The 26,387-nt window shown below is 33.0% G+C and overlaps 1 protein-coding gene across 1 annotated transcript; it reads right to left on the bottom strand.

The window, feature by feature from the left end:
• Positions 1-20,755: 20,755 nt before the first annotated feature.
• LOC120085907 (nuclear pore complex protein NUP50A-like) lies at positions 20,756-24,916 on the bottom strand. The gene is made up of 2 exons (XM_039042197.2): positions 24,780-24,916; positions 20,756-22,704 (listed from the first exon to the last, which is right to left on the bottom strand). Exon 2 carries the CDS (start codon positions 22,636-22,638, stop codon positions 21,205-21,207), a length of 1,434 nt encoding a protein of 477 aa, XP_038898125.1. The 5' UTR covers positions 22,639-22,704; positions 24,780-24,916; the 3' UTR covers positions 20,756-21,204.
• Between the last annotated feature and the right edge of the window lie 1,471 nt (positions 24,917-26,387).

The following is a 26,387-nucleotide window of genomic DNA, read 5'->3' as shown; positions in this document are numbered from 1 at the left end:
GGAGAATTATTGTCGCACCAACAAGAAGCGAACACACCATATCCAAGAAAGCAACCGCATATCCAAAATAACAATAAAAATAAACTAACTAAGAAAGCAAGGTAAAGATGGAGTAGAAGACGTCTCGGGAGAAATTAGAGTGAAGCCACCTCAAGGAATCTTCCATGCAGAACATTGATCTCAACTGCTTAGGTCAAGAGGCTCGCTCTGACCATTGGAACTTCCGGCAATTGTTGGACGCATGTTGGTCGTCATGCGCTTATAACTACCTTCAGCTCATGCGACTGATTGCCTTTCTATCTTGGGGTCAATACTGGCTTTCGACGCATCACCTACACTTCAAATATTGTTTGCAACTTGGTCGCCCAAGTTATAATACTCCCAAGGTAAAAAAGGGTGCCTACTGATGCGTTATTTTATGCAGTGATAAAATGAAAGGAATTGTGGTGATGGAAATGCATTGTGCAATAAGTTTTCTCAGCAGAATCCAAGTATAAATCCTACTAAGTTTCCTGGTAAATCTAGGGTCGAACTCAGGGACTAAGGAAAACGGTATATGGTGATAATTTTTAAGAAGACTTTGCAGTAACCAATAAATCAAATAGTTGTTTTTGGGTTAGTTTATTGTTTGCGGTATAAAAAGTATGCGATTGATTTGAGAAAAAGTTTGATTATGCAGTAGATACACTGAGTATGCAGAGGAACAGAAAAATCTTACTCCGGGTGCTTATGTGTATTTCTGTTTAGGAAATGAAAATGGAATCCTATTGAGAAAGTCTTTAGCTAGCGTTTCCCGAGATTACGATCATGCTATACTCATGTGATAGCAAATCATTTTCCAATGCAAATGTGGTAACTCCTAATTCTAGGACGCATGCGATGAATGCGAAATGTCTATAGAGCTTATTCCTAAGTCTCAACTTTTTGCCTATGCGATGATGCAAGATGCATACAAAGACAAGGTGACCGCATACAATAATAACCTATCTCTAGGATGCATGCGATGTGTTAATAGTAAACAGTGTTTACTCCTAAGCTCCTATCTCTTGATTATGCATTCTAATCTGACTCTCCCGAGCCTAGATTCTAACCTGACTTTTCCAAGCCTAGATTCTATCCTTAGACTACCCTCCCGTGTATCTCTAATGAACAAATGACGCATACATAATATAAGATAATCGCATAGAATGAAGATCCCCAGTTATGCTAGCTAAGTGCTTCTCAACCCATTCGACAGATTTAGCTACTCATGCGTAATAAACAGAGAATGAACAGATATAAAGAAGTAGAATCCATTTCTATAGATAAGTTCAAAGTACAAAATGATAATGGAAGATAAGGATAGAGAGCCTGGTAGTAATCCCTTGCTTCCCAAGGCTTTTACACTGTTAACTCTATTCTGTTCAAAAGATATTCCCGCTTCCGCAGGAATTGGCCTCTCTCTGATCTCGACGCTTCTGGCACTCTTTCAAGCTCACCAGAACAATCTCGTAGTACAATCTCACTTTTCTCGCTTTCGCCTTCTAAAAAGAAGGAAAAAAACTAAGAACAAGGCTACTTCTAACTATGGAGAAAATTATCTATATGTTGAACTGGACGAAAAGCCAAACTGCTTCACTGAAGGTTGCCTTTAGTATTTATAGAGCTTCTAGGTGAAAGGCTTCTTCTCTCTTATGATTGCACTGATGAGATGGCATTAATTCTCTGTCTAATGCGTCGAATATTTATTACCGAAAAGTTGATTGTACTTGCTACAGTAGATCGTTAGCGGCTTGCCAACTTAATTCGGAATCGACCTTCATCAGCTTTCTGTCTCATCGTGATTTATTATGCTTTTTAGCCCGATGCACCCACCAAGTTGCGCCGACTCTTTGTGGCAACCTTTTTTAGCAGATATTTACGAGTGCAAATCACTGCATAGCCTTGTGATGACACAATATTTTGATGCGGCCTTGTGTTAACGCAATCTTTTGATGCGCTCGGCTGGTGATTTCTTGTGATCGTATTTTCCGCCTTGCATCAACGTATATTCTACACAAAAATACATAAGTTAATTGTTTTAATGCGATTGAATTCAATTGGATTCTTGTGATCCAGACGAAAGCGTGAGAAGATATTCTTGAAAGTTCTTCATTCCTCCTACCATTCCGAATGACGACTGGAGCTCCGCCAGAGATAGATCTCGAGAGAGACTACTCCATCAATCAAATCTATCTAATTCACCTTCACAGATGCTCGTAAGTACAGTTGGGCCAATTTACCGTTTTTCCCCTATAGTTACATCTCACTCCTTAAGTACCACTGATTCCTCTAATGAACAATACAACATAGTCCAACTATGTGTGAACATCTCTCAAGACAAGAGAAGGTGGTGGTGCCACATCGTTCAAGCCCCGGAATCAGCCCTTAAGGCAGCCATCTATCTACTTACCCCTACCTCGGGGAAGGAGTGAATTCCATCTTGTGTAGTTGAGTTCACTGCTCCCAAATCAGACGAATCCCCAAAATGGTAGGTTTGAATCGGCGAACTGGTCACTCACACCCATACAAATCAAAGGATCGCCCTCAATGGCAGGAGTTCCCAACTCACTCAGGATTGAGGTCATGTTACCTATGGTCATCCTAGTGAAGTGAAGTCTCTGTCATGAACGGTGTTATATAACGAGAGTTAACACTTCATGGTCAGGTCTTATAAAAACTCTTTGTATAGAACGCCCCCGCTCGCATGTCCCCAACACGAATGATCAGGATCAGACCATCTGTGACAAGTCACAACACTTGTGACCATTCCACAAAGTGGGTGGCGTCCATAGCGTTACCAGGATAAGGTTTCCCTCCTATATCCATATACTACAGACCATTTTGGTTATCACTCAAGACATGATTCACTTATATGTCACCACATACATGCTTGAGTCACATACAGATAATCAGGGATTTTATGTTTATTGGTTTGTGGTAAAGCAAATAAAACAATTAACTGAGCAAAATACAATATGTGAAGTAAATATCATATATTAACAATACAAATGTTCGTACATACTGTTTACAAACTACAAGACACGATACTTTAGGGCATCAACCCCAACACCGATTTTTTTTCCTAAAATTACATATATGGAAATACCACAATTCAACGAAAGTGATTTGCCCAACGATTGAAAATCTTAAACGTGGTTGTTGAGGTCGAGGAAGCTCCTCGCTTTCTTTGATGATTAGTCAAAGTCTTTTCGTATTTTTCCTTATTTTTCTTCTTTGAGACTTACTCTTCCTTTTATAATCTTGATATGAATGGGATTCTTTTTAACAAAACTTTGTTTACACCTCTTGAGTTACTAACGTCCATCCTTCAAGTTGGTCCTTTGTGAGGTCTTTGGTGAAGAACATTTCAAGAGATCTAAATTGGATCAAACTCCCCGTTGTAGATATCGAATATCAGAATGAATCATTATTGTGACGTGATTTATTTGTGTCACATCATCGAGGTCTAGCTCAATATTTTTCTCTTGAGCTAACTTCAAAATTAACTCCTTCAATATAAAACACTTTTCTACTGGATGATTGACAACTCGATGATAATCGAGATCATTTACTCTCCTCATTTCTGCAGGTCTTTTATATTCAAGAAGTTCAATAAGTTGTTTCTCTAGTAATTGCTCTAACATATCAGGCAGAACAGAGTCTAGAAAAGGATAGACTTTCTCTCATCTCTCTTTCAACATCGGACGTCTTTTCTCGTCCTCGTCTTGGTGTTTTTCAATCATTTTATCCTTGGAGATAAACATTAAAGGGGTCGTATCGATGATCATAGCTTCTTTAATAGCACCATTTGATACCTTCTGGATACTCTTTACTTCTTCTTTTTCTTTGTTTACCTATGGGACCAGTAAATCGTTGTTTTCTCTATTAGCAATGCTTAGCTTCATATCATGAGCTCCGATTGCTAACTTTTCAAAGGTGTGAGGTTTTATCTTTTGCAAGTTATACAGAAGTCCCCAGTGCATTCCTTGAGTGCATATCTCCACTGCTGACAGTTCATTTAATCTATCTTTACAATCAAGGCTTAATGTCTCCAACGATTGATTTAATCAATGACTGGCTCGCCTTTTCGTTGTTTGGTGGTGGTGAGCTCTATCATGCTGATGATACGCCTAGTGCTGTAGAAGTGGTTGAGAAATTCTCTTTCAAGCTGCTTCCAACTATCAATAGTTTCAAGTTCAAGGTCGGTGTACCAGTCGAAGGAATTTTCCTTCAGAGTTCGAACGAACTGCTTAACCATCAAATCTTCTCTCGTACTAGTGTTTTCACATGTTTCGATGAAATAAGTAACATGTTGCTTTGGGTTGTTCTTCCCATCTGTTGGAACTTGGGTGGTTGATATCCATTTGGCATTCTTAAATTGTCAATCTTCTTTGTATATGGCTTGAAATATAAGAGGGAAGTCTGAGTAGGTCTACCATATTGAGTCTTGATGGAGTTTGCAATCATCTCCTGCAATTGTTGAACAGGCAACGAAGCAATTGAAGTCAAATTATCTGGTTGACTTTCTTACAAAACAGTCTTCCCTTTGTCATTTTTCTTAACTATGGATGGTTCAATAGCATCGCGACTCTCAATGTGATTTTTTAGGGATGCAATTTCATAATCCATTTCTTCAACTACTTTCATCAGCATGTTAACTTTCTTTATAAGTTTGGTCACCCTTTCTTCACTTATTCCCACGTTGGCCTTCATGACTGACATTATATTTAGGTGGGATGCCTCCTCATTTGATTGTATGCTTATTAATTGCAGGATTTTCTCTAATGACAACTCTGCCTTAGGGTTTTATTTAAATCTATTCCCATATATTCCTTGTGATTTCAAAGGGTGGCAACTCTTTAGATTGTTGAATTCCCTTAGAGGACCACGAGTAATTGGTCTGTTGTAAACATCGTTTGATATTTTGGGAGCATTGTCTTTGGATGTCATGAATTCTTTAGGTAAATCTTACTATAGAGAAATAGATAAAAGGTAGAGATAGTTCCACTGAGTGTGCCAAACTGTTCTACAAGATGTTTTAAGAAATTTAATTCGTGGAATTTTTTTATTGATTTCATTATAGTATAGTGGATACTGTCTCTAATATTTAATCCTTTGATGTCTTCTCTCAAACAAGGGATAAAGTTTAAAAATTCTAATTCTTTTATCTCAAGAATTTGCTTTGAATGTCAATCGTGTGGAATTCAAGGAAGTTTTAATCTTCCAAGTCTTCAATCTTCAGAAGGTTGTAATCCTGAGATCGATTTGAGCTTCAATCTTCTGGAATTCAAAGAAATTTTGATCTTCCAAGTCTTAAATCTTCAGAAGGTGGTAATCTCGAGATCGATCAGAACTTCAAAGTATTGAGAGCTTCAGAGCTTTAATCTTGATCTCCAGAGCATTAGCACTTTGTTGCCAAATTTACCCTCTTCCTTCCTCCCAAAATGAAGGGTAAGGCTCCTATATATAAAGCATCCATGAGCCATATATGGGCTTGGACCCAGTTGTTATTGAGCTCAAATATTAGGCTTGAGCCCAATCTTTAATTTGGTCCAAATTTTTATTATGGGTTTGTATTAGATTGGGCCTGAGCGAATTTAATTACTGGACTCGTTCCATTTTATAATTTCCACAATGGTCCCCGGGCTTTCGTTGTGATGACATGACAAGTTGTGATTAGCCAAAATTTCTCATTCAACAAAATATATTTAAAAATATTTTTAAAACATAATATTATTTTAAAAAATTTAAACCTTGGAAGGAATAATAATAAATGTATTTCTTCATGGATGCATTCCCAAAATTAATAATAATAATAATAATAATGTTTTTTCAAAAAACCCATTCAAAAAAAAGTTAATAAAAAAACTAAATTTTCTCAACTCTCATTTTAAATGTATCTCTAGGAGAAATGCATTCCAATGAAAATTTTAAAAAAAAATTTAAAAAAAAATCATTTTCTCTATGGATTTTTTTAACTGCTAAAAACTAAAAGATGATACTATTTTTTTTATTATATATTTTTTTAAAAAAAAATTAAAAAGTAAACAAAAAACCAAAAGCTTTCTTCTTTCCTTTTCTTTTCTCCAAAATTTCTATAAAAATTCTGTAAACATTCCATAAAAATTTGTGGATTGACCTTATAATTAATGAAGTCTACTTCAAACTGTTTTGGACCTTTTGGTAATTTGGTGGACATGGAAAACATCACGTAACTCATAAATTTTAACCTACTTATCAAATTTTATTCGACTCAAACTAATTATTAACGATAAAATTAGTGAAAATATTTATAAATATAGTAAAATGTCATAGTCTCAATAATAGCATTGATGTACATCTATCAATGTCAGTAATATACATTCATAGATGTTTATCAGTATCTATTAATATTTATCATTGATATATTTTGACATTTTACTATATTTATGAATAAATTGTTTCATTTTTTATATTTAAAAATAGTCCTAAAAATAATCATGATTTTTTCAAATATCGATAAAAGCTACTCTTTTTTTTTATCTCCCCATTTTAGAAAAGAAATACATATATTATTGTACAAATAATACCCAATTTAATTAAACTAGTTGATAGATCCAGCTCCATTTTCTCTAATTTTCAACACTCTAAAAAGCATGGAAATTGGAATTTTAAATTTTAAATTTAAGTGAACATATATCAAAGCTTAGTGGGCAAGAACTCTATTGATGACCATGCCATCACCATTGTGGCATTTGGAGTTCCAGTATATAGCAAATAATTCATGATGGTGATATATTCACTAAAACCAAAAAAATCATTTTAAATCAATTTTTTACAATTCAAGTTGAGGAGAAATTATGATCTAAAATGTTAGAATTAATAAATATATGGTTAACCATTTAAAGAATATTTAAGCCATAATATTACACCATAACCTGGAATCCATTTTAAGCATGCCTAATCTAACTTTTTCTTTTTTTAATTGTGATGTCTCTACCATAACTCTAAATGGGAAGGATTTTATCTTTCTTTCTTTTTTTTTTTAATTTGAACTCTTTTGCATATTTGAATTTATTCTTATTTTGAATGAATGAATCACTAGACTCATAATGGGATAAAGATGCGGCTATAGTTGTGTCGATCTTATTGAGATAATCTAGTGTACCTCCAGATCCCTACTTCTTTTAGTTTTTTGTCAAAAAAAATTTAAAATTATTTGTATGATAAATATGCATCTGATGAATATGAGTAGATAGGTAGCAATTCTTTTAAACTTTTCATATATGTGTATATATATGTTATGAGTTGATTTGAACTTGACAAAATGTGAACTCAAGACCAAATAATCATTGAGCTAATGAAATATAGGCTTAGTTTGGAGTTGTTACAACTTTTAAAATAATTGCTGGTAATTGTGCTTCTAAAAAACTCAAATGTTAAATGAAGTAAATTGGTATTTGATAAATTTCAGCTTAAACTTGAAAAAATAGATTATAGTGTTTGGTAAATAAATGCAAAAATAACTTATTTTAGATATAATAACTAAAATAGACATATAAATAAGGCTTGTTTTCAAATATAGAAATATGAACTAAAATATTTACAAATATAGCAAAAATTTCACTGTATATTTGTGATAGATCGTGATAGACTACTATTTATGTCTATCTGTATCTTGATAGACACATATAATAGTCTACTGCGGTGTATCACAGTGTATCGCATATAAACTATGATATTTTGCTATTATTTGTAAATAATTTCAACGATTTTGTTATTTAAAATAATTTTCTTATAAATAACTTTTTTATTTTTTTTTTTGTAATTTTAAATTTCAAATAATTGTTTATGATGATATATTTTATTTGTTATAAATTAATTTTTAAATATAAAAGAAAATAGTTTTATTTTTAAAAAAATGATGCATTCAACTCATGAAAATTAATCTATAGATTTGATTGGTGAGAAATAGATGGATATATAAAATAAATCTTATCTTTAAAGCATACAATTGAAAACTAAATATTCGTTAAAGACTATTTTAGAAAAGTCTAAAAGTTAATAGAAAACTACTGTGTAAAACTAACATGTTTTAGAAGTGATTTTAACCGATATATTCAAATCTGTTTTACCAAATACAAAAAAAACAGTTAAAATTTTTCTATAAGCAATTCCGAATGCTGTTTATGATAAAGGAAAAAAATCATCTCATCCTATCCTTAGGAGGAATAGGTAAATTCCAGAGTAATTCTCTTCTTAAATACAACTCCATAGATAACTCTAGTCGAAAATTTGAGAACTTCATCCAAGACTTAAACTTCTAATTTCATCTCCAGTGCCATAAAGTTCTTCAAATTTGATTTTGGCAATAGAGTCCTTTTTCTTTGTTTGACAGATCCTTTCTTCTTTAAATTACAAATTTAGATTTACTATCACTCGTGAAAATTATGCCGCTCCCTCTTTGAAAAGTAATTGTTTTGGGTTTTTTAACTCATTAGTTTTTATCACAATTTGAACACAGTACTATACTCAACAAATTATTTCATTAAATAATTTCATAGTTTTGTATTAAAGGGTAGATATGATTGATTTAGTGAGGGTTACTTCATTTTTGGTCGAAAGTTTGAGTAAGAATCAACATATGAATTTGTCTTCAATAACCAATCTGTATCAACTCTAAGATTGAGGTTCATTTTTACTTCTTTTTGTTGAAAATTGATTTTGATATAGAACTACATATTTATCTATTATAATAATTAGAGAAAAAGGGAACTCGACATAAAAATTGTAAACTTAGAAAGACGTCATCTTAAAAAGATAAGTTGAAGGCTTCATCAGTTATTATGGATACATAATTTATGCTAAAACTGTATATATTATATATATATACACATTTATGTATATGCACATACATACGTAGATATACATACATATATTTTGAAAGTATAATACGAAACCAAAATAAATAATAAAATGATTTATTAAATTTTAAAAACCCATTGAAATTATGTATCCTGGGGTCCAACTATTTTTTGCTTTGAATTTCCTCGTATTATATAGTTTAAAATTTTGTACTATAAGAATAAGATTCTTTCGTAAGTATTATGTTGATTGCATAGTTTAAGTTTCCATCAAATCTCAAAATTTTGATACTTCTATCGTCTCAAAATTTTGATCGGTAGAAATTTCATTTTTTCTTTCAATTTTGATGAAATTTCAAGTTTTTTAGAAACGGCAAGAAATTTTCTAAAAAAATCGAAATTTTGAAGATATTTTGAGAATATTTTGATTCCCCCTTTCAACGAAATTTTAAGATTTCGAGAAAATTTCAAGAAATTTTGGCATTTCGAAAAAAATTCAAATATTTTTAATAAAATACATTACCTCAATTCAAGTTTTTCAGTTCTATAGTTCTGATTACACATAATTTTATAATTTTACACGACAATGTCATTTTCAACAAAGGATTACGCTTTTTTATGTATTATTTTTTCTAATTTTTCACTTTTTCTCAATTTTTAGCTTTATTTTCGATCCAAAACTTTCATTTTTAAAGAAATTGAATTTGAGAGAATCACAAAAATAAATATAATTATTTTTAATCTCATTCAAACTTTTTCATTAAATTTCACCTCATTTTAAGTCAACGTCGAGTTGATGTGAGTTTTTTCTTTAATCATCCAAAACTTTATCATAATTTTCACATTATTTTATTTCAAAATATTCTTAAAATTTATTAAATTTATATACTCACATCAACATTTACAATAGTAGAAATTGTGATTAGTCAATTATAGTCTAATTAAGCTAGTTTCATTAATTAATTATAACAAGTTTCAACAATTTCCATAATTTTTTTTTAAATGTTCATCTTATCGATATTTTCCATTACTATTTTTACAAAATTTAGATCCCAATATTTTCATTGAAATCGATTTCGAACCTTGGTTCAATGATAACCCAATTATGTCCAAATTTAAAATGTCAAGATATTTAAGTGCTTCTAATTTAAGGGTATTTAAGTAAATTTGTCTAGTGGTAATTTTGTAATTAAGCGGATCTTCCATATTCCTACGGCTTTAACGTGACAGCCGACAGGTTTCTTAAGCCTCCGACGAAATTTCTGCAAACGTGAGGTGAAGGGAAGCGCAGACGTGGGTCATCGTCGGAGGTTCGGTTTCCGGTAGTGCCGTCGTGAATACTGTTTCACCGGCGGGTTTTCAGCAGGGTGGACAAAGAATTGCCGTTTGGTTCTCCGATTTGTGCGGTGGTTTCAGCTCGTGGATCTCTCGGTAATCAGTAGATATTAGCCGGCGGTAAAATCGGGTTTGGTCAAGACTACTCAAGCCTCCTGGCTTTCATTCTGGTTGTTGATTCTTGTTTAAAATCTGTAATTGGTGACTCATTGTTCTTAATAAAATTAGTCTAAGCTGGTTCAAACCACTAAATATCGCTGTGTTCTTTGTTTATTGCTTTGATTTTTTTGCTGGATATTGTGTTCTGTTTAGACAAATTTAGAGTTGGAACTCATTTTCCTTACTGCTTATTTTCCATAAACCCAAGTGCTTATTTAAGAACTATTCTTTCCCCACAACCTCAAAAACCACACAAATTAATTAAGGCTTTAATTCACATCCAAAATTGAGAAAATGAAATCAGTTTTTGTAATTTGCTTGATTATGAGCATAGTTGCTGGAAGATCCACAGCCACATTTGAGGACTGCTATACAAAGTGCTTTGGAGAGTGTGCTAGCAAATCACCAATCTTTCTCTTACAGGCTTGTACTGCACAGTGCGTGGCTCAATGCCTCGTCAATCCATCTTCCACTATGGATTCCAACCATATGGACACTCATTACTTTTGCAAACTTGGTTGTGCCACGTCTATCTGCACCAAATTCAGTACCATGGGAGAACCTGGTTAGAAAATTTCTAATCCCCTCGTAGTAGTACCTATTTTAATTCATTTCCCTTTTGTTTTTATAGTTTCTTCACACTATTGGATTCGTTGTATCAATTTTAAATGTTGTTGAAAGTGAGTCGTCATAGATTGGTTTAGTGATAAATAAGGGCATGACCTTCTTGATAAAGACCTAAGAAGTCATAGATTCAATCCATAGTTGCCACCTAAGAAGCACGGACACTTTAGTTTGGCTAGCATGTCCGTGTCCAACACGTGTCGCACACTTCGACACTTTGACACTTGTTGGACACCTATCGGGCACTTGTTAGTGCAACAAATATCTTGGGCATGCATGCATAGAACAATTTGTTGAGTAGACTAAAAAGACACGTATATGACAATAATGATAAATTTTGAGTGTGGTTGTTTAAGTATATAAATCCATCAACCTATTTACTTTGTATTTTCTTCTAGTATAAAAATGTATATTTTAATAAATATGGTCCTAGATTCTTAAACAATGACGAATCACTGTGTCTGTGTCGTGTCATGTCATCTGTGCTTTTTAGGTTGTCACCTACTTAAGATTTGATATCATGTGAGATTAGTCGAGCATGAAACATTGAGAAAAGGTTATCCTTCTCGTGACTGATGGTTAAAATGGTAGTATTCCTACTAAATATTCCTCTCTTCTTTTCTCTAATTTGATGGATGTTTTTCATTTTTGGTTTTTTTGATGAACTTGGCAGCTGGGGACAAAGTAGAAAGCTGTGTGGACTCATGTGATGAAACATGCATGAAAGATTAGAAACCAAAAAAGATGAAGGGAGAGAGGAGGAGTTGGGATTAGCTTCAAGATATATTATGAATAAAACAAAAATCAGTGGTGAAAACGAAAGTTTATTCCAGATTTAAGCATAAGTTTTGATATATATGTTAATTATAGTCTCAAGTTTCTGCATGTTAATTATGATCAATATGTAAGAAACAGTTTTGCTTTTTCTATGTTATATGAGAATGGTTTGTTATGTCAAAGAATTTTGCCTATTGTATGTGGTGGTGTTGGTGATTAAGAGTTAATAATCTCACAATGAAACTTTATTTTATTCTATAAAAAGAAAGAAAATCCTAAACAATTTAATGTGATAGTGCATAGACAAGATCATCTCACATTTAGCTACTAATTGTTATGACAAAAAGATCAAACTTCATATGTTGTATACATACCATTGAATTGTAGCTATTTATATAGAGATAAGGCATACTTTTGTTGATTTGAACATATTTCTGTAAATAAGACATTCTGAAGTTAGATGGTTTCATCTCTATTCTACCATTGTTAAGTTAAAAATAATCTTAATTTGAATAAATGTGGTCTCCACAATCATAATCATTATCTTATTTTTTAGTACAACAATTGTCGAGGGTGGGGATCGAGCCTCCCCCTTCTAGGATGGAAAGTTATGCCAATTACGGTACTAAACTTACTTGAACAAAGCAAATTAACTTTAATAAACATAGTTATGTGAAAATTATAAAGATCTCTCACACATGCCTGTCTCGCCTTACGAGACTAAACAGACGGCAACGCACGCGTGGGATGTCCACCATACCCACATTAGTCTATATCCTCACTCCCTCTAAATATGGGTACCGCTTGGGGCCTAAACCCAATGTCCAAGATGGGAGTATAAGAAAGAGACTCCCCTTGCAAAAATAACCAATGTATGATTCTCAACCAAAAGTTTTTTTTTCCTTTTCTTTTAAAACTTGAATTTTCAGCCAACAATTTTGTTTGAATTTGGTCCATAGATTTCAAGATTTACATTTTTAATCTCAACTTTTCACTAAATACTCATTTTTCATCTTCAGTATTTATGTATGTTAATAAATTAAAATAACTAAACAAAATATAAATTAATTAAGCTTCATTATTTTTCATCACTTTTAAAATTAAATTTAAAATTTTACTTCTTAATTATTTTATTAATAGACATTGACGTCAATGTTTGAAAATGAGTTTTTAATAAAATTTGAGGTTAAAAATGTAAAATCCTGAAATCTATGGACCAAATTCAAGGGAAAGTTGTATAGCCGACCTATTTTAGATACCCAAAATGATAAATGACCAATTTTTTGAGAAAATGTCAAATGACCTTGCTGATGTCATGGTTGAATGAAGTTACTGAAGGAACCCAATAAAGGTCTTTGAGCGGAAGTGGATCGTCCTAGTTTTCAAAATTTACAGAGTACAGAACTTTATAGAGAAGTATAGAAAATATGCATTTAATTCAGAATTTTACAGCATGCTCAAAATCCAGGAAAAAAAAAGGTTTATGGACTCTTACCTTTGAAGACCATTCTTCAATGGATTCCCTCGAACAATAAAGACACCACCATGAAGGCTACCTTGGTATTCTCGGGGATGAGGACCTAGGAGTTTGCAGACTCTTACTATTTTGGTAAAGAGGAAAAATTTTGAAATAGTTGAGAGGAGGAGAAGAACAGAAAACTACAGAATCCTTCTGTGAAAAAACTCGATGTGGAAGAAGAAAAAACAAACATACTTTCCAAACTCCTTCCCGTGAACGTGATGGAGAGAAAAAAGGGGGAACTCCCTCCCATAATTATTTTCAAAATAAAATTTTAAATAAAATAATTAATTTGTTTTAATAAAATATTTAATATATATTTATATAATAACTATCTTATTATATAATATATATATTAAATTATATGTTATATCAAATATAACATATAACTTATAGTTTCTATATTATATCAAATATAATATAGCCTAGTTTCAATTCGCTTTCACCAGTGGTTTTTAATATAAATCACATTTATATTAAATTTAATTATATAAATCCAATTCATATAATTAATATTTGAATCAAATTCAAATATCTATTTCCTCTCAAATATATTTTATATTATAATGTATCAAATACATTATAGTAATTATATCATATATAATTAAAATTAAATTAATTATATCATATATAATTAATTCTCCCAATTAATTTGAAAAATTCAAATTAATCCAAAAACTGATTCCCATTTATTCTCGTTGAGCTATCGAGGGGACTTAATGGATCTGTAGCTTGAAACTCCAATGGTACGTGAATAATTTATTAAACTCCTTTAATTATATTCACAGTTGTTAACGACCTAACCCCCTAGGACTTAAGTTAGGCCGTTACTAAATCCATGCATGCATGGAACTCAAAACGACACTCGGTTATGATGAAATAAATGCTAGTTAAATAAGGCAAGTTCAAAAGACTTTCATTAAATTCAAATACTAAAACAATAGTAGGGTACCCATAAATCATAAAGGATAATAAATAAGTCTGAAAAACGATTCTTAAAAGTAAGTTTTAAACATCAAAACTAGAAGTTAAGAGAAACATGAAAAGAACTCTAAATTTCATGATGCGGAAGCGTAAAAAAAAACTAGTCCTAGTGGCTCGATCACGAATTCCACTTGTCCATCACCAGTGCATCTCTACCCTGAAACAACAACATGAAAAAGAATGAGTATAAAATACTCAGTAAGTAACCCCACTACTGGGGTCAGGCTAGACATCTATGTCCTCTAGATACCCAACTCGGGTGAAACATATAAACTGCTCTAGTCTTCATGGGACACATATACACATGAAACAAGAAGACTAAGTCCTATCCTACTGTAGTTAAGTATGCCCACTACCTCTGGTGAATCTCGAAGGAGACACAAACTGGTGAATCCCGAAGGAAACACAAACTGATGAATTCCGAAGGAAACAAAAGCTAGTGAATCCCAAAGGAAACACAAACTGGTGAATCCCGAAGGAAACACAAAATCTAATAGGCATCTAACTAATCAGTAAGGACATTTGTACAGTCTCAACATCATAATCATCACTGTACGAATCTATGACATACATATAAACCTCAACATCATGGCTCTACAACATACACATATACCTCAACATCATGGTTCTACAACATACATGTATATCTCAACATCATCAAGTCAAATACAACCATATGGAAGCACATACCATCTCATACTAGCATTCAAGTGTCTATGTGCATAAATAAATAATTCAGATCTCGTACCAGAACATACTTTGATCATATTACACTATCAGTCTATCATGTTGTCATTCAGCCATAACATTCATTTATCATGCTAGCATACATCTAATGTCTGGCTCGTGGGCAGTTCCAGTAGTAAGATTACTTACCTCAAAGTTAAATCCAAAATTAACCCAAGCAATTAATCTTCAACAAAGTAACTCTCGAATTAATTCCCCTAACTAGAATTCAATCTTTGGAGTCAAAACCAAAATATACCACATTTAATCCAATGAACCCCAATTTAACTTACCAAAGTTATGGCTTGGTCCAAGATCAAATCCACAACCAAAAGTTTGATTGACCAACCCGAAACAACTTTTGCAACGCCGCACAATCCTCTTTTGACCTTAAAACTCTTCCAACACTCAAATCTATGGACCAAACATGATGGTCATTCACGATTTTAGCCAAAATCAACCAAGTATTCTAAAATCCCTAAAGAAAATTCTAAAAACTTTTATCTTACCCAAAGACTCCGAGATTCTGGCAGGTGGCGGCGACAGAAGAAATCCAACGGCTAGGCCGCGGATCCGGCGTGACAACGCGGATCTGACGGTAAGGTGAAGTGAACCTAGGCTGGATGATGGGACGGGCGGCTCAACAGTCAGCGACGGAATGGCTGGCTGGAGATCGGCGGCGCGGATGCGGGCGAACGAACTGTGAGCGGTGGAACTCCTTCCGATTTGACGTGGCGCGGCTACCGGCACCGAGGCGTTTGGCGGCATGGACGAACGGCTTCGCGGCTGATGGCGGCGAAGCGACACGGTGCAAGTGCGCGGCTGGAAGTAGGCTCGGTGAAGGAAGAAGAAAATTGGGGGGGAAGGGGGGAGGGTTGTGCACAGACGTGAGGAATAAAAAGAGGGTGGGGTTTGACTTTTTATTAAAAAAAATAATAATAAAAATAATAAAAATAAAACAAAAAAGAAAATAAATATAATTACATTTAATTCTTTTCCGTTTTATACTATTAAATTCCTTTCCGTTTCAAAAGAAAATTAATTTCTACCATTAATTTCTTATTTGAATAATTTCACGCCAACAATTAAATTCCCGCACTTACACTTGAAGTCCAAAATTCCAAAAATGTCCTCCAACTAATAACAATAACTGAAATTCCAAATAATAAAGTTACTAAAATTACATTATTACTAAAAAATGTGTGGGGTGTTACATTAACTGTCGGGCATTCCATTAAAGATCGACAACTGCATTCTTCACACTACAGATATATTTCTATGTCTGACCCTTCACAAATCGCTCGTAAGTACAGTTGGGCCAAAATTACCATTTTTCCCTTATAGTTACATTTAACTCCTTAAGTACCATTGATCCCTCTAATGAACAATAAATCATAGTCCAACTACGATCAAACCCCTCTCGGGCCAGAAGAGGGTGTGGTGCCACTTTGTTCAAGCCTCGAAATCATCCTTTAAGAGAGCAATTTATCTACTTACTCCGACATTGGGGAAGGAGTGAATTCCTTCTTGTGTAGTTGTATTCCCAACTCCCCAATCAGACGAATCCCCAAAATGATAGGCTTCTTAAGTCGGCGATCTGGTCACTCTCACCCATACAAATCAAAGAACCGCCTTCATAGGCAGAAGTTCACAACTCACTCAAAATTCAGGTCATGTTACCTATGGTCATCCTAGTGAAATGTAAGTCTCTATTACAAACGACATTATATAATGAGACTAAACATTTTGTGGTCTAGTCTTATACAAACTTCTTTGTATAGAATATCCCCACTCACATGTCTCCACATAAATGATCAGGACCAGATCATTTGTAGCACTTTACAACAATTGTAACAACTACAAAGTAGGTCATACTCGTAATGTCACCAAGATAAGGTATCCAGCCTTATCCATCTACTATAGACCATTTAGGTTATCACTTAAACATGATCCACCCGTATGCTCTACATACATGTTTAAGCTACAAGATAACCTTGTATTGGGATTGGTGTCCTAATTCCCTTGTATTCTCATAGTTTGTAAACATTGTATAAACAAATTGTTATTAATAAAAATAGTTGTTATTTTATGAGTATACATTCAATCCAATAAACTAAGATCCTAGGTTATTTTATGTAATTTAAACAAGTATATAGAGACCTACAGGTGGATCTTGTTTAAATAATAACCTAAACGTCTATAGTAGATGGATAAGGTTGGGTACCTTATCCTTGTAACACTACAGATACAACCCGTTTTGTAGATGTTACAAGTGTTGTAAAGTGCTATAAATGATTAGATCTTGATCATTCATGTAGAGACATGTGAGTGTGGGTATCCTATACAAAGAGTTTGTATAAGACCGGACCACAAAATGATTAGTCTCCTTATATAACACCGTTAATAATAGAGACTTACATTTCACCAGGATAACCATAAGTGACATGACCTAAATCCTAAGTGAGTTGTGAACTCCTACTCATGAAGGCGGTCCTTTGATTTATATGGGTGAAAGTGACCAGATTGCCAACTCAATATGTCTACCATTTTGGAGATTCGTCTGATTGGGGAGTTGGGAATACAGTTACACACGATGGAATTCACTCCTTCCTCGTTGTTGGGGTAAGTAGATAAATTGCTCCCTTAAGGACTTGGTCATAGTTGGACTATGACTTATTGTTCATTAGAGGAATCAGTGGTACTTAAGGAGTTAGATGTAACTACAGGGGTAAAACAGTAATTTGGCCCAGCTGTACTTACGAGCAATATTTGAAGGGTTATCGCACTGTTGACTGGTTATATCCAATGGACACAAAAATATATCTGCAGTGCAAATAGTGCAGTTGTCGATATTTAGTGGAATGACCGGTAGTTAATGGATGTTGGGTAATTTAAGTAAAGAGTTTAATTAATTTATCCAAGTACCATTGGAGTTTCAATTTACAGGTCCATAAAGTCTCATTTGTAGCTCAATAGAGATTTAACTAAGAATTAATTTTTTGGATTAATTTGAATTGTTCAAATACATTATATATAATATAATTAATAAATTAATTAAATGTGATATAATTAATATAATGTATTTGATACATTATAATATAAAGTATTTTGAGAGGAATTTGAATATGACTCAAATACTAATTATATAAATGAGATTTATATAATTAAATTTAATATATATATGATTTACATTAAATACCATACATAGTTGAGATGAATTAAATATTTGAATATGACTCAAATATTAATTATATGGATGAGATTCATATAATTGAATTTAATATAAATATGATTTATATTAAATGTCATGCATTGTTGGAGAAAATAAAACTATAGGTTATATTGTATTGATATAATATAAAGCTATAAGTTATGTATTATATTTGATATAATATATAGTATACATAAATATAATAAGGTAGTTATTATATATATATTATTTAAATTAAATTAAATTTTAATTTAATTTAATTAAAGGGAGGTAATTACAACTCCCCTCCCCCTAATTTTCTCTGAACATTATGTGTAGTGGTGAGGAAGGTTTTTTGGAGTACTTTCTAATAGAGAAGTTTTCTGAGAAAATCTTCTCCTTTCTCTTTTCCCTCTTCCAAGAATAAAGGGTTCTCAAGTGGTGGATCCAATTGGTAATTTCGAATTGGAAACTAAAGAGACCATGATCAAGAGGTAATACGTGAAGAAAATTCGCTTCAAGGGCACGTTGTTTTCTTCCCTATTTTTTCCAAAAAGCATGCTAATTTATGTTTGATAATGCATAAATGTTTTGTTTCTGTAATTTAAAATTCTGTAAAAAAATTAGAATTGGGAACGATCCCCACTTCTGCACAGGGGTCTTAATCAGTTTCCTTTCACCTTGAATCTTAGTTTATTAGTTTGTGGTTAATGTAACTAAAATTGAAATAAGACATCAAATATTTTATTAAATAAATAAGAAATTTGTACATTACAATTACAAATTATAGGATCCTATGAGATTTAGGACATCAACCCCAACAGTTTCGAATATGCCCTTGATTTATTTCTTTCTCTTTCCTTCTCCTGTGCGACCATAACTTCTCTGGTGTACCAACTTCGACAAAACTCCTTTTTTTCCTCTTTCCTTCTTTTCTTCTTTTCCGGCAGACCAATTTCAAAGAAAACTCTTTTTTTGTCTTTCGTCTTTTGCTCTTTTGTTGTTCTTCTTCTCGAGCAATGAGCCCTTCCAACTTCAAGGGTAGCTTTGGAACGAAAATCCCAAATCCATGAGCATAATACGAAAGGAAAGGAAAAGGTGAAGAATATGAAAGGAAGAGAATCGCACACCTGGGAGGGAGAGAACGATGGCATTGAAGATGATTAATATGCAATGAACCCTCCCAAGAGAGAGCGAGACCCAAAGAGAGATCAGCGAGAGATATGGAGAAGGAGCGATATAAAGAGAGAAAGTGATTTATAAGTGAGAAAAGATGAGCGAGAGATATAGAGAGAAAATAGTGATTTATGAGTGAGAAAAGGAAGAGAGAGAGCAAGAGAGCGAGATCGAGACCGAGAGAAAGAGCGAGAGATAAAAAGATAATAGTGATTTGTGAGTGAGAAAAAGAAGAGTGTGTGAGAGTGAGATGGCTTTTTTGTTTAAATGCGAGTATATTTTCGTAATGTTACCCAAATTTGATGTCAACAAAAGGTCATTCGACTTTTTTTTTTCTTTCTTTTTTTAAAAATTTGGGTCATTTGACATTTTTTGTCCAATTTTTGGGTCATCCATACAAATTTTCCCAAATTTAAAAAAAACTCAAATGTCAATGGTAAAATTGCAACATTTTGAAACTTAAAGATTAAATTGAAACCAAATCCAAAATTTAATGACTAAATGTGTAACATTTTGAAACCTAAAAACCAAATAAAAATTAAACCTCAAATCTAAGGAACAAAAAGGTATTTCTCATTTAATTATATATCATCTAACTGGATATATCTCCAAGAAAAGCCATTTTTTCTAAATTAATAGCGCTAGAGAATATAAAATGTCCTTAGTTTATTGTAACTTTTCTGTAAAATAAATTTATATTTCTGCACCATAAGTTTTAGAAATATATCTTTTCTTGAAGATTATACTATTATTTAACTAGTTTTTATTAAAACTAACTTCAAATACCTAATTTCGAAATTTATTGAAAGCATATAGAAAAAACAAATATTTTTCTTTTTTAGATAAAACTGTTTAGAATACACTTCAAAAGTGTTCCAAAAATTATTTTAAATGATTGTCCAATACTTTAATCTTTTCCAAAATGATTTATTTTTAAAAATTAAACCAAACATAACATAAATTTAAATATGACTAAAATGAACTCAAACTGAAAGTATATGAACAAAATGGTAATTTCCCCCAAAAAAAATTGTATTACAAAATTTGTCCTTAAACTTTGAAATTTATGAACTTTTAAAACTACAAATTTAATTCTTTTTTAACTTTTGAAAGTTTAAACTTCACACATCTGCTAGATAAGAAATTAAAATGAAAACTGAAAGTTGAAAACTTATCAAACATAGAATTAAAAATTTATGAACTATTCAAAAACCAAATAGACTCAAACTAAGAATTCAACGTGTACTTTCAGAAAAATAAAATAAAATAAAATAAAATAAAATAAAAAGGAAAAGAGACTGAGAAAGAGATGTTTAGCCCAAGAAGCTCTTCTTACCTGCTTTAAGCATACCACCAGTACAAGAAAATGAAAACCAGGAGAGCAGTTTATAGTATCTCAACTTGTTTCAAACAGAACTTTCAATAGGCTGTGATATCATGATGATCCAATATCCAAACAACAGAAGTAGCATTTTCCATTCCTTTCTTTTTTGCCTTTCTATGTGTGAAGAAAGAAGTACTCAATCTAGAGCGCAAAAGAGCTGGTTCATATCGCAAAGTTAAATGGACAATTATGAGATTCCGCCAATCCCATGGTTTAGGAGCATATTCAGTCTGAAGATGTGTTCCATCCAAGATATGAGCAGAAAAGGAGTCTATGGTGACAAATAAAGCTACAACAAAATGAGTAAGATTCTACGACTCTGCTACATAATGGCTTATGAAATGCCGAACCGAAAAAAACTACTTGCTCTCGCTCGAGCTGTAAAATGACCTCCGATAGATACTCCACTCCAGAGCAGAAAATATGCAGCTTCTCTTCACTGTGTAACTTTCAGATCGTCGAGTACTTATGGAGAATTCTCAGGCGTTTTCAGAACTGTAGAAGCAGCTTTACCTTTATGCTCAGTGACTGCTGCTCGAAACTCCTCCACTATGGATACATCCTTGAACTTCACACCAAATGTTGAGAGACCGTCCTTCCCTTCGCTGGTGCTGTTCATGCAGGCAAAGGTGATACCTCTCTTGTCCATGTTTGTGAGCTTCATGTCAGGGTAAAGACTTGCATTCAAAATTAACCTGTAATTTCCTCTAGCCCTCATAAGAATCCTCGCTCTGCCAGTCCCGCTCGTAGGGACATTGACTTTCAGCTCCCCCTTTCCACGTTCCTTCCAAGATCCATCAATAAACTCGAACAATATAGAATCAGCATTGAAAACTACCTTTTCATTTTCTTCACCAGTTTCAACTGCAACCTCTTGCATTGATGGAAAGCCACTTTTCTCACTCTTGGAAACAATGGAAGACCCTGAAGTACCAAAAAGGGCCGAGCTACCATTATTGGAGAGACCAAAACTAGTAGTTAGGCCAGCCCCATCCTTGGGTATATTACCAAAGGAGAACGTAGATGTTGAAAATCCAGTACCGGCAAGACCTGTGAAGGCATTCTGGCTGCTTGATAATTGTTGGAATGAGCTCAAAGGAGCAGCCTCCTTACTAGGTTCTGCTTCACTTTTGCCTTCTTTGTTTGCTTCATTTTCTGTTTTTTCTTGTTCCCCAGTTTCCTTGTTTTCTATCTCATTTCCTGCACTGGGTTCTTCATTTTCATTCTTATCACCTCTTGCAAGATCCTCATTTTCATTCTTATCACCTCTTGCAGGATCCTCATTTTCATTCTTACCACCACTTACACATTCATCATTCTCAGCTTCCTTCTCAGCGTCTCTTACAACTTCCTCATTGCCAGTTTTATCTCCTCCTGCTGGTTCTTCATTTTCAATCTTATTGCTTTCAGCAACTTCGTTATCATCTACCTTAGATATGGCAGATTCGCTTACAACAGTGCTATTCTGATCAACATTCTGCACATTTGGAACAGATTCAGCCTCTGATGTGTCAAATTTACATTCGGCTGGCTCATCACTGTGATCCCCATCTTTTTGAGTCGCTTCATTGGAAACATCCTTTCCATTTGCCTCATCTGAACTTGCTTTCTCACCAGCTTCCTGTGTATCACTTTTAACTTCTGCAGTACTTCCACTACTTTCAGTTGGAGGTACTAAGCGTATTCCAGCAAAAGGATTTGAAGATGGAGCAGAGGCAGTTGGACCACGACGCACTTTGACAATTCTTCTCGTGGCTAGCACCTCTTCACTCGCCCGCTTGAAAGTTCCAGTCTCTTGCTCAGAAACATCTTCTTCATCATCAAGCCCAGGGTTATCTCGTGACAGCTCCCTTCCAGCAGCCCTCTTCTTTGTAGATGTTGCATTTTCAGCATCCCCCATTGAAGAGTCAAGCAAATCAACAAGAGCTTGGAGTTCCACTATAAAGCAGAAGCTGAAAATATATATCTGGAGATTGTACAAACATCATAACTCAACAAGTTCAAGGAAAGAACTTCTCTCTTACAAATACAAAAATATTAAGCTAAAATTTAAAAGTAAAGCCAAGAGAAGAGTGAAGGGGTGATAAACATCAACAAAAACTAACAATTAAGAGATGAGAATTACAAATAGACAATTTCTTTTTTAGACAAGATAGTAGTAGACAATTTCTTATATACCATTTGTTTCAGATGTTTGGATGAGACTGAGATGCCAGAAATAGGATATCTGGATCTGGATATTGAATATATGTGAGATTAAAAATTCTTCTGTTTGATTTTTACATGGAATCACTCGTAGAAATTCCTATGAATAGAAAATGTGTTTGTGTTTGTTTGCCAACTTTGGAATTTCTATTTTGGAACTTATACATCAACTAAAATTATTAAAAATCGAGTAACCATACTAAAATAAATCTTAATACATCAGTAATCAACATAAACTATGCCTTGATCCCTAAGATTTGAGTTGGAAAATAAAAAAACATCCTGTGTTCTCTTTCTCCCTATACTCAATTTCCCACCCACCACAAACCCTAATTGCCTCAAACTTGACATAGCCCGTCACAATAGTCTCATGATAACATATAGACCAAAAGATGAGGCTAATCAAAGACAGTTATCTTTATGATAATAATCCTTGATGCAAACATTAATGATGGTAATGATGAGATAGAAAGGGTAACGTTACCCTCAAAACCATCTATACCCAAGCATTCATCATTTTAAATTAACCTAATTCAATCCTCATTCTTAGATTGAATGATGAATATAACTCCAAACCCTGATAAGATCAGGCAGGTATAGTATTAATGCACCAGGAGCTATTTAATGTGTCTTAACCCAAGTCTAAAAACATAGTAACCATCTAGAAAGTTGCCTCACAGACATAATGAAAATTGAACGAAGTAGAAGATATTGAATTGAAAAACAAAAAACGTAAAAGTTCAGTTATCACCCTAAAGTATTTAACCAACACTTAGAGCTTAATTTTTAATTTATTGACATGTACATTCCAACCACAGCAATCATATAACAGACGTTATAGCATGAATGAGAACTGAAACAAGAAACAGATAGCAGTGTATTAAAAGAAGCCAAAAATAACACAGCACACAATAAAGCACTTCCGTAATTTACTGAAACAGACAAGCTACTATACATCCATGAACAGTAGGTGTCTGTAAACAATGGGCATGTAAAAGCCAAAAAGATTGAAGGGTTTCCATGATTGACAATTCAAAACTGCAGATATGATGAGAAGAGAAGACTACTAATACATTAGCCACCAACCACTGTGTACTCGAACTCCAAAATCAAGATGGTTATCCCAGCCAAGTAATACAGCCACAAGGATTTAACAAGCCACTTAACAACCTCATAAAATTCACTAGACTCAGGAGTGCAATGATTGCATGCAATATCAAACAATTAACTAAAAAGTGAAACTCTTAGGATTGCATTTTAAACCTTCAAATCATTTGAAAGGAAACTTGTAGTTCAATAAACCTGTTTATAAATGCCTCTGTTTAACACCCAAAAGAATCAAAATGAATAATCGAGACCCAACAAAGATCAATAACAGATGACATAACAATAGACCAGAAAAGTTCAAGCCAACAACTAATTGAACGAAAGGAATCTTCAAATTGAACATTCCATTTGGGGGTTCATTTTCTTTTTCCCTCTTTCTTTATAGCAGAATCAAATCTCGCAATACTCTCTGACTCTTTATGTTACGAAATCACCAACAATTGATGCCCAAAAACCAAAAATAGGGCGAAAGGGGTTGAACTGTACCATTCCGAACTAAAATTAAGATCAACAACATCGCCAAAAGCAATCATTATGAAGAACGAGATATCCACTACACCAAAACACAGAAACAACGCAAAGATTCAAAGGAAAACGAACAGAAATAGAGACAGTCACAAACCACTGAAATTAGAATATACAAACAGTTAAAGTAGAACAGAAAATCGAACATATAAACCTCCTACCCTCAAAATTGAAAAATAAAAATGTGAATGGAGCAGGAATTACCGAGAATCCAAGCAAAGCTGTATGAGAAGTAAGAGAAATGAGAGAGAAATGAGAGAGAAATGAGGGTTCGGAAAGAGAAAAAGAGAGACTGAAATACGAGGGAGGGTTTTTGGTTGGGTTCCCCTTGTTTGCTGCTTTTATTTTTGTTTTTATTTTAAATTTAATTAATATTTGTACGGTTTTTTATTACTAATTTTCTTTTTATGAATTTGAACAGCATTCGAATTTTCTCTCTCTAATCTCATTCGATAATCATTTATTTTTTATTTTTATTATTGAAAATTAAGTATATTTCATCTGCATTTCATTTTTAAGTATAATTATTAAATTTTTAATCAAATTTTTTTAAAAAAATTCAAAACTATTTTTTTAGTCTCAAAATTTGATATGATTTTTTAAACCATGAGCAAAAAGTAGCTGAAAAAAATTGAAGATAGAAATAGTATTTATAGACCTAATTTTTTAAAAATAAAAAATAAAAAATAAAATAATTATCAAATGAGACCTAGTTAAAATCACATCGTAATAATAAGAAATGTTTGATGGATATGTTTTTTTTTTTATTTTTTGTAAATTCATACATTTGAAATTAGTTTTACAGATTAAATTAAACCACCTAAATTATCCAAAAAAAGGTGAAGAGATAAGTAGATTAATTAATTAATATGCACGGTCAAAGAAATACTAACTTAGATGAAAATTATAATGCTTATCTATAAATATTAATATTTTAATTAGAAGTATAGAAAATGAGTAATATTAATTTTAAATTGTAATTTGCTAAAAACAGAGAGGGGAAAGAAAGAAGGGGCCCGGGTCGGTTGCCCGCGGGTTTTGCATCACAAACGATTTTGCGGAGCTTTCACGCTACCCGAAAGTAAATTGGATCTTGGGCTGACGTTTTGGGCTTATATAATGGGCCCAATAATGTCAACAAGTAATTTGGAGTAACAAGAAATATAGCATATATTTTAACTTTCCACTTAGACAAATAGTGAACTTATATTTCAGTGGTAAAAATGGCAAAATAAATCAAAATTTTAAAAGCCCAAAGTACCCCAACATATAGATATTAGAAAAAATTTAGATACACTTTAATTATACCCGAAATTATCGACATGCTTTTAAAACCTATTGGCAATTTATCTTCTCCAGAAAGTTAACCCTATTTTTGAAGTTTTCACTTTCAACATTGAATGAATAGACAACTCTTCCCCTTCCTATTAGTGAAGTCCTCTTCCCCATCCTTCCATCTTCAAAGTTCTCTTCCATAGAAAGTGCAACCAAAATTAAACAAAAACCCAATAGAATCTCACCAAAAACCCACAAATGCAAACCTGAACCTTGTCGAAAATTTTGTCCAGGCGTTTCAAACTCACAAAATCCGTTTGTATGTAGCGGCGGTGACCCTAAGGCAATGACTAATGGTTGGCGGCTAGTGCTGGTAAAAAACAGAACGAGAGAAAATAAGGAGAGAGATCAAAGAAGAGAAAAAACAGAATGCCAAATTAAATAATCTGTTTCAAATGATATTTTAAATTTCAAAACAAGATTTGAAAATTGAACAACTATTAAATCTGATTTGAAAATTCAAAACAACTATTAAAT

This window comes from Benincasa hispida, chromosome 9 (genome assembly GCF_027475165.1).
Source record: "Benincasa hispida cultivar pf3 chromosome 9, pf3_genome.v1.1, whole genome shotgun sequence".
Lineage (NCBI taxonomy): Eukaryota > Viridiplantae > Streptophyta > Magnoliopsida > Cucurbitales > Cucurbitaceae > Benincasa > Benincasa hispida.
Note: the sequence above shows the minus strand (reverse complement) of the source record. Positions and strands in the feature narration are given on the sequence as shown.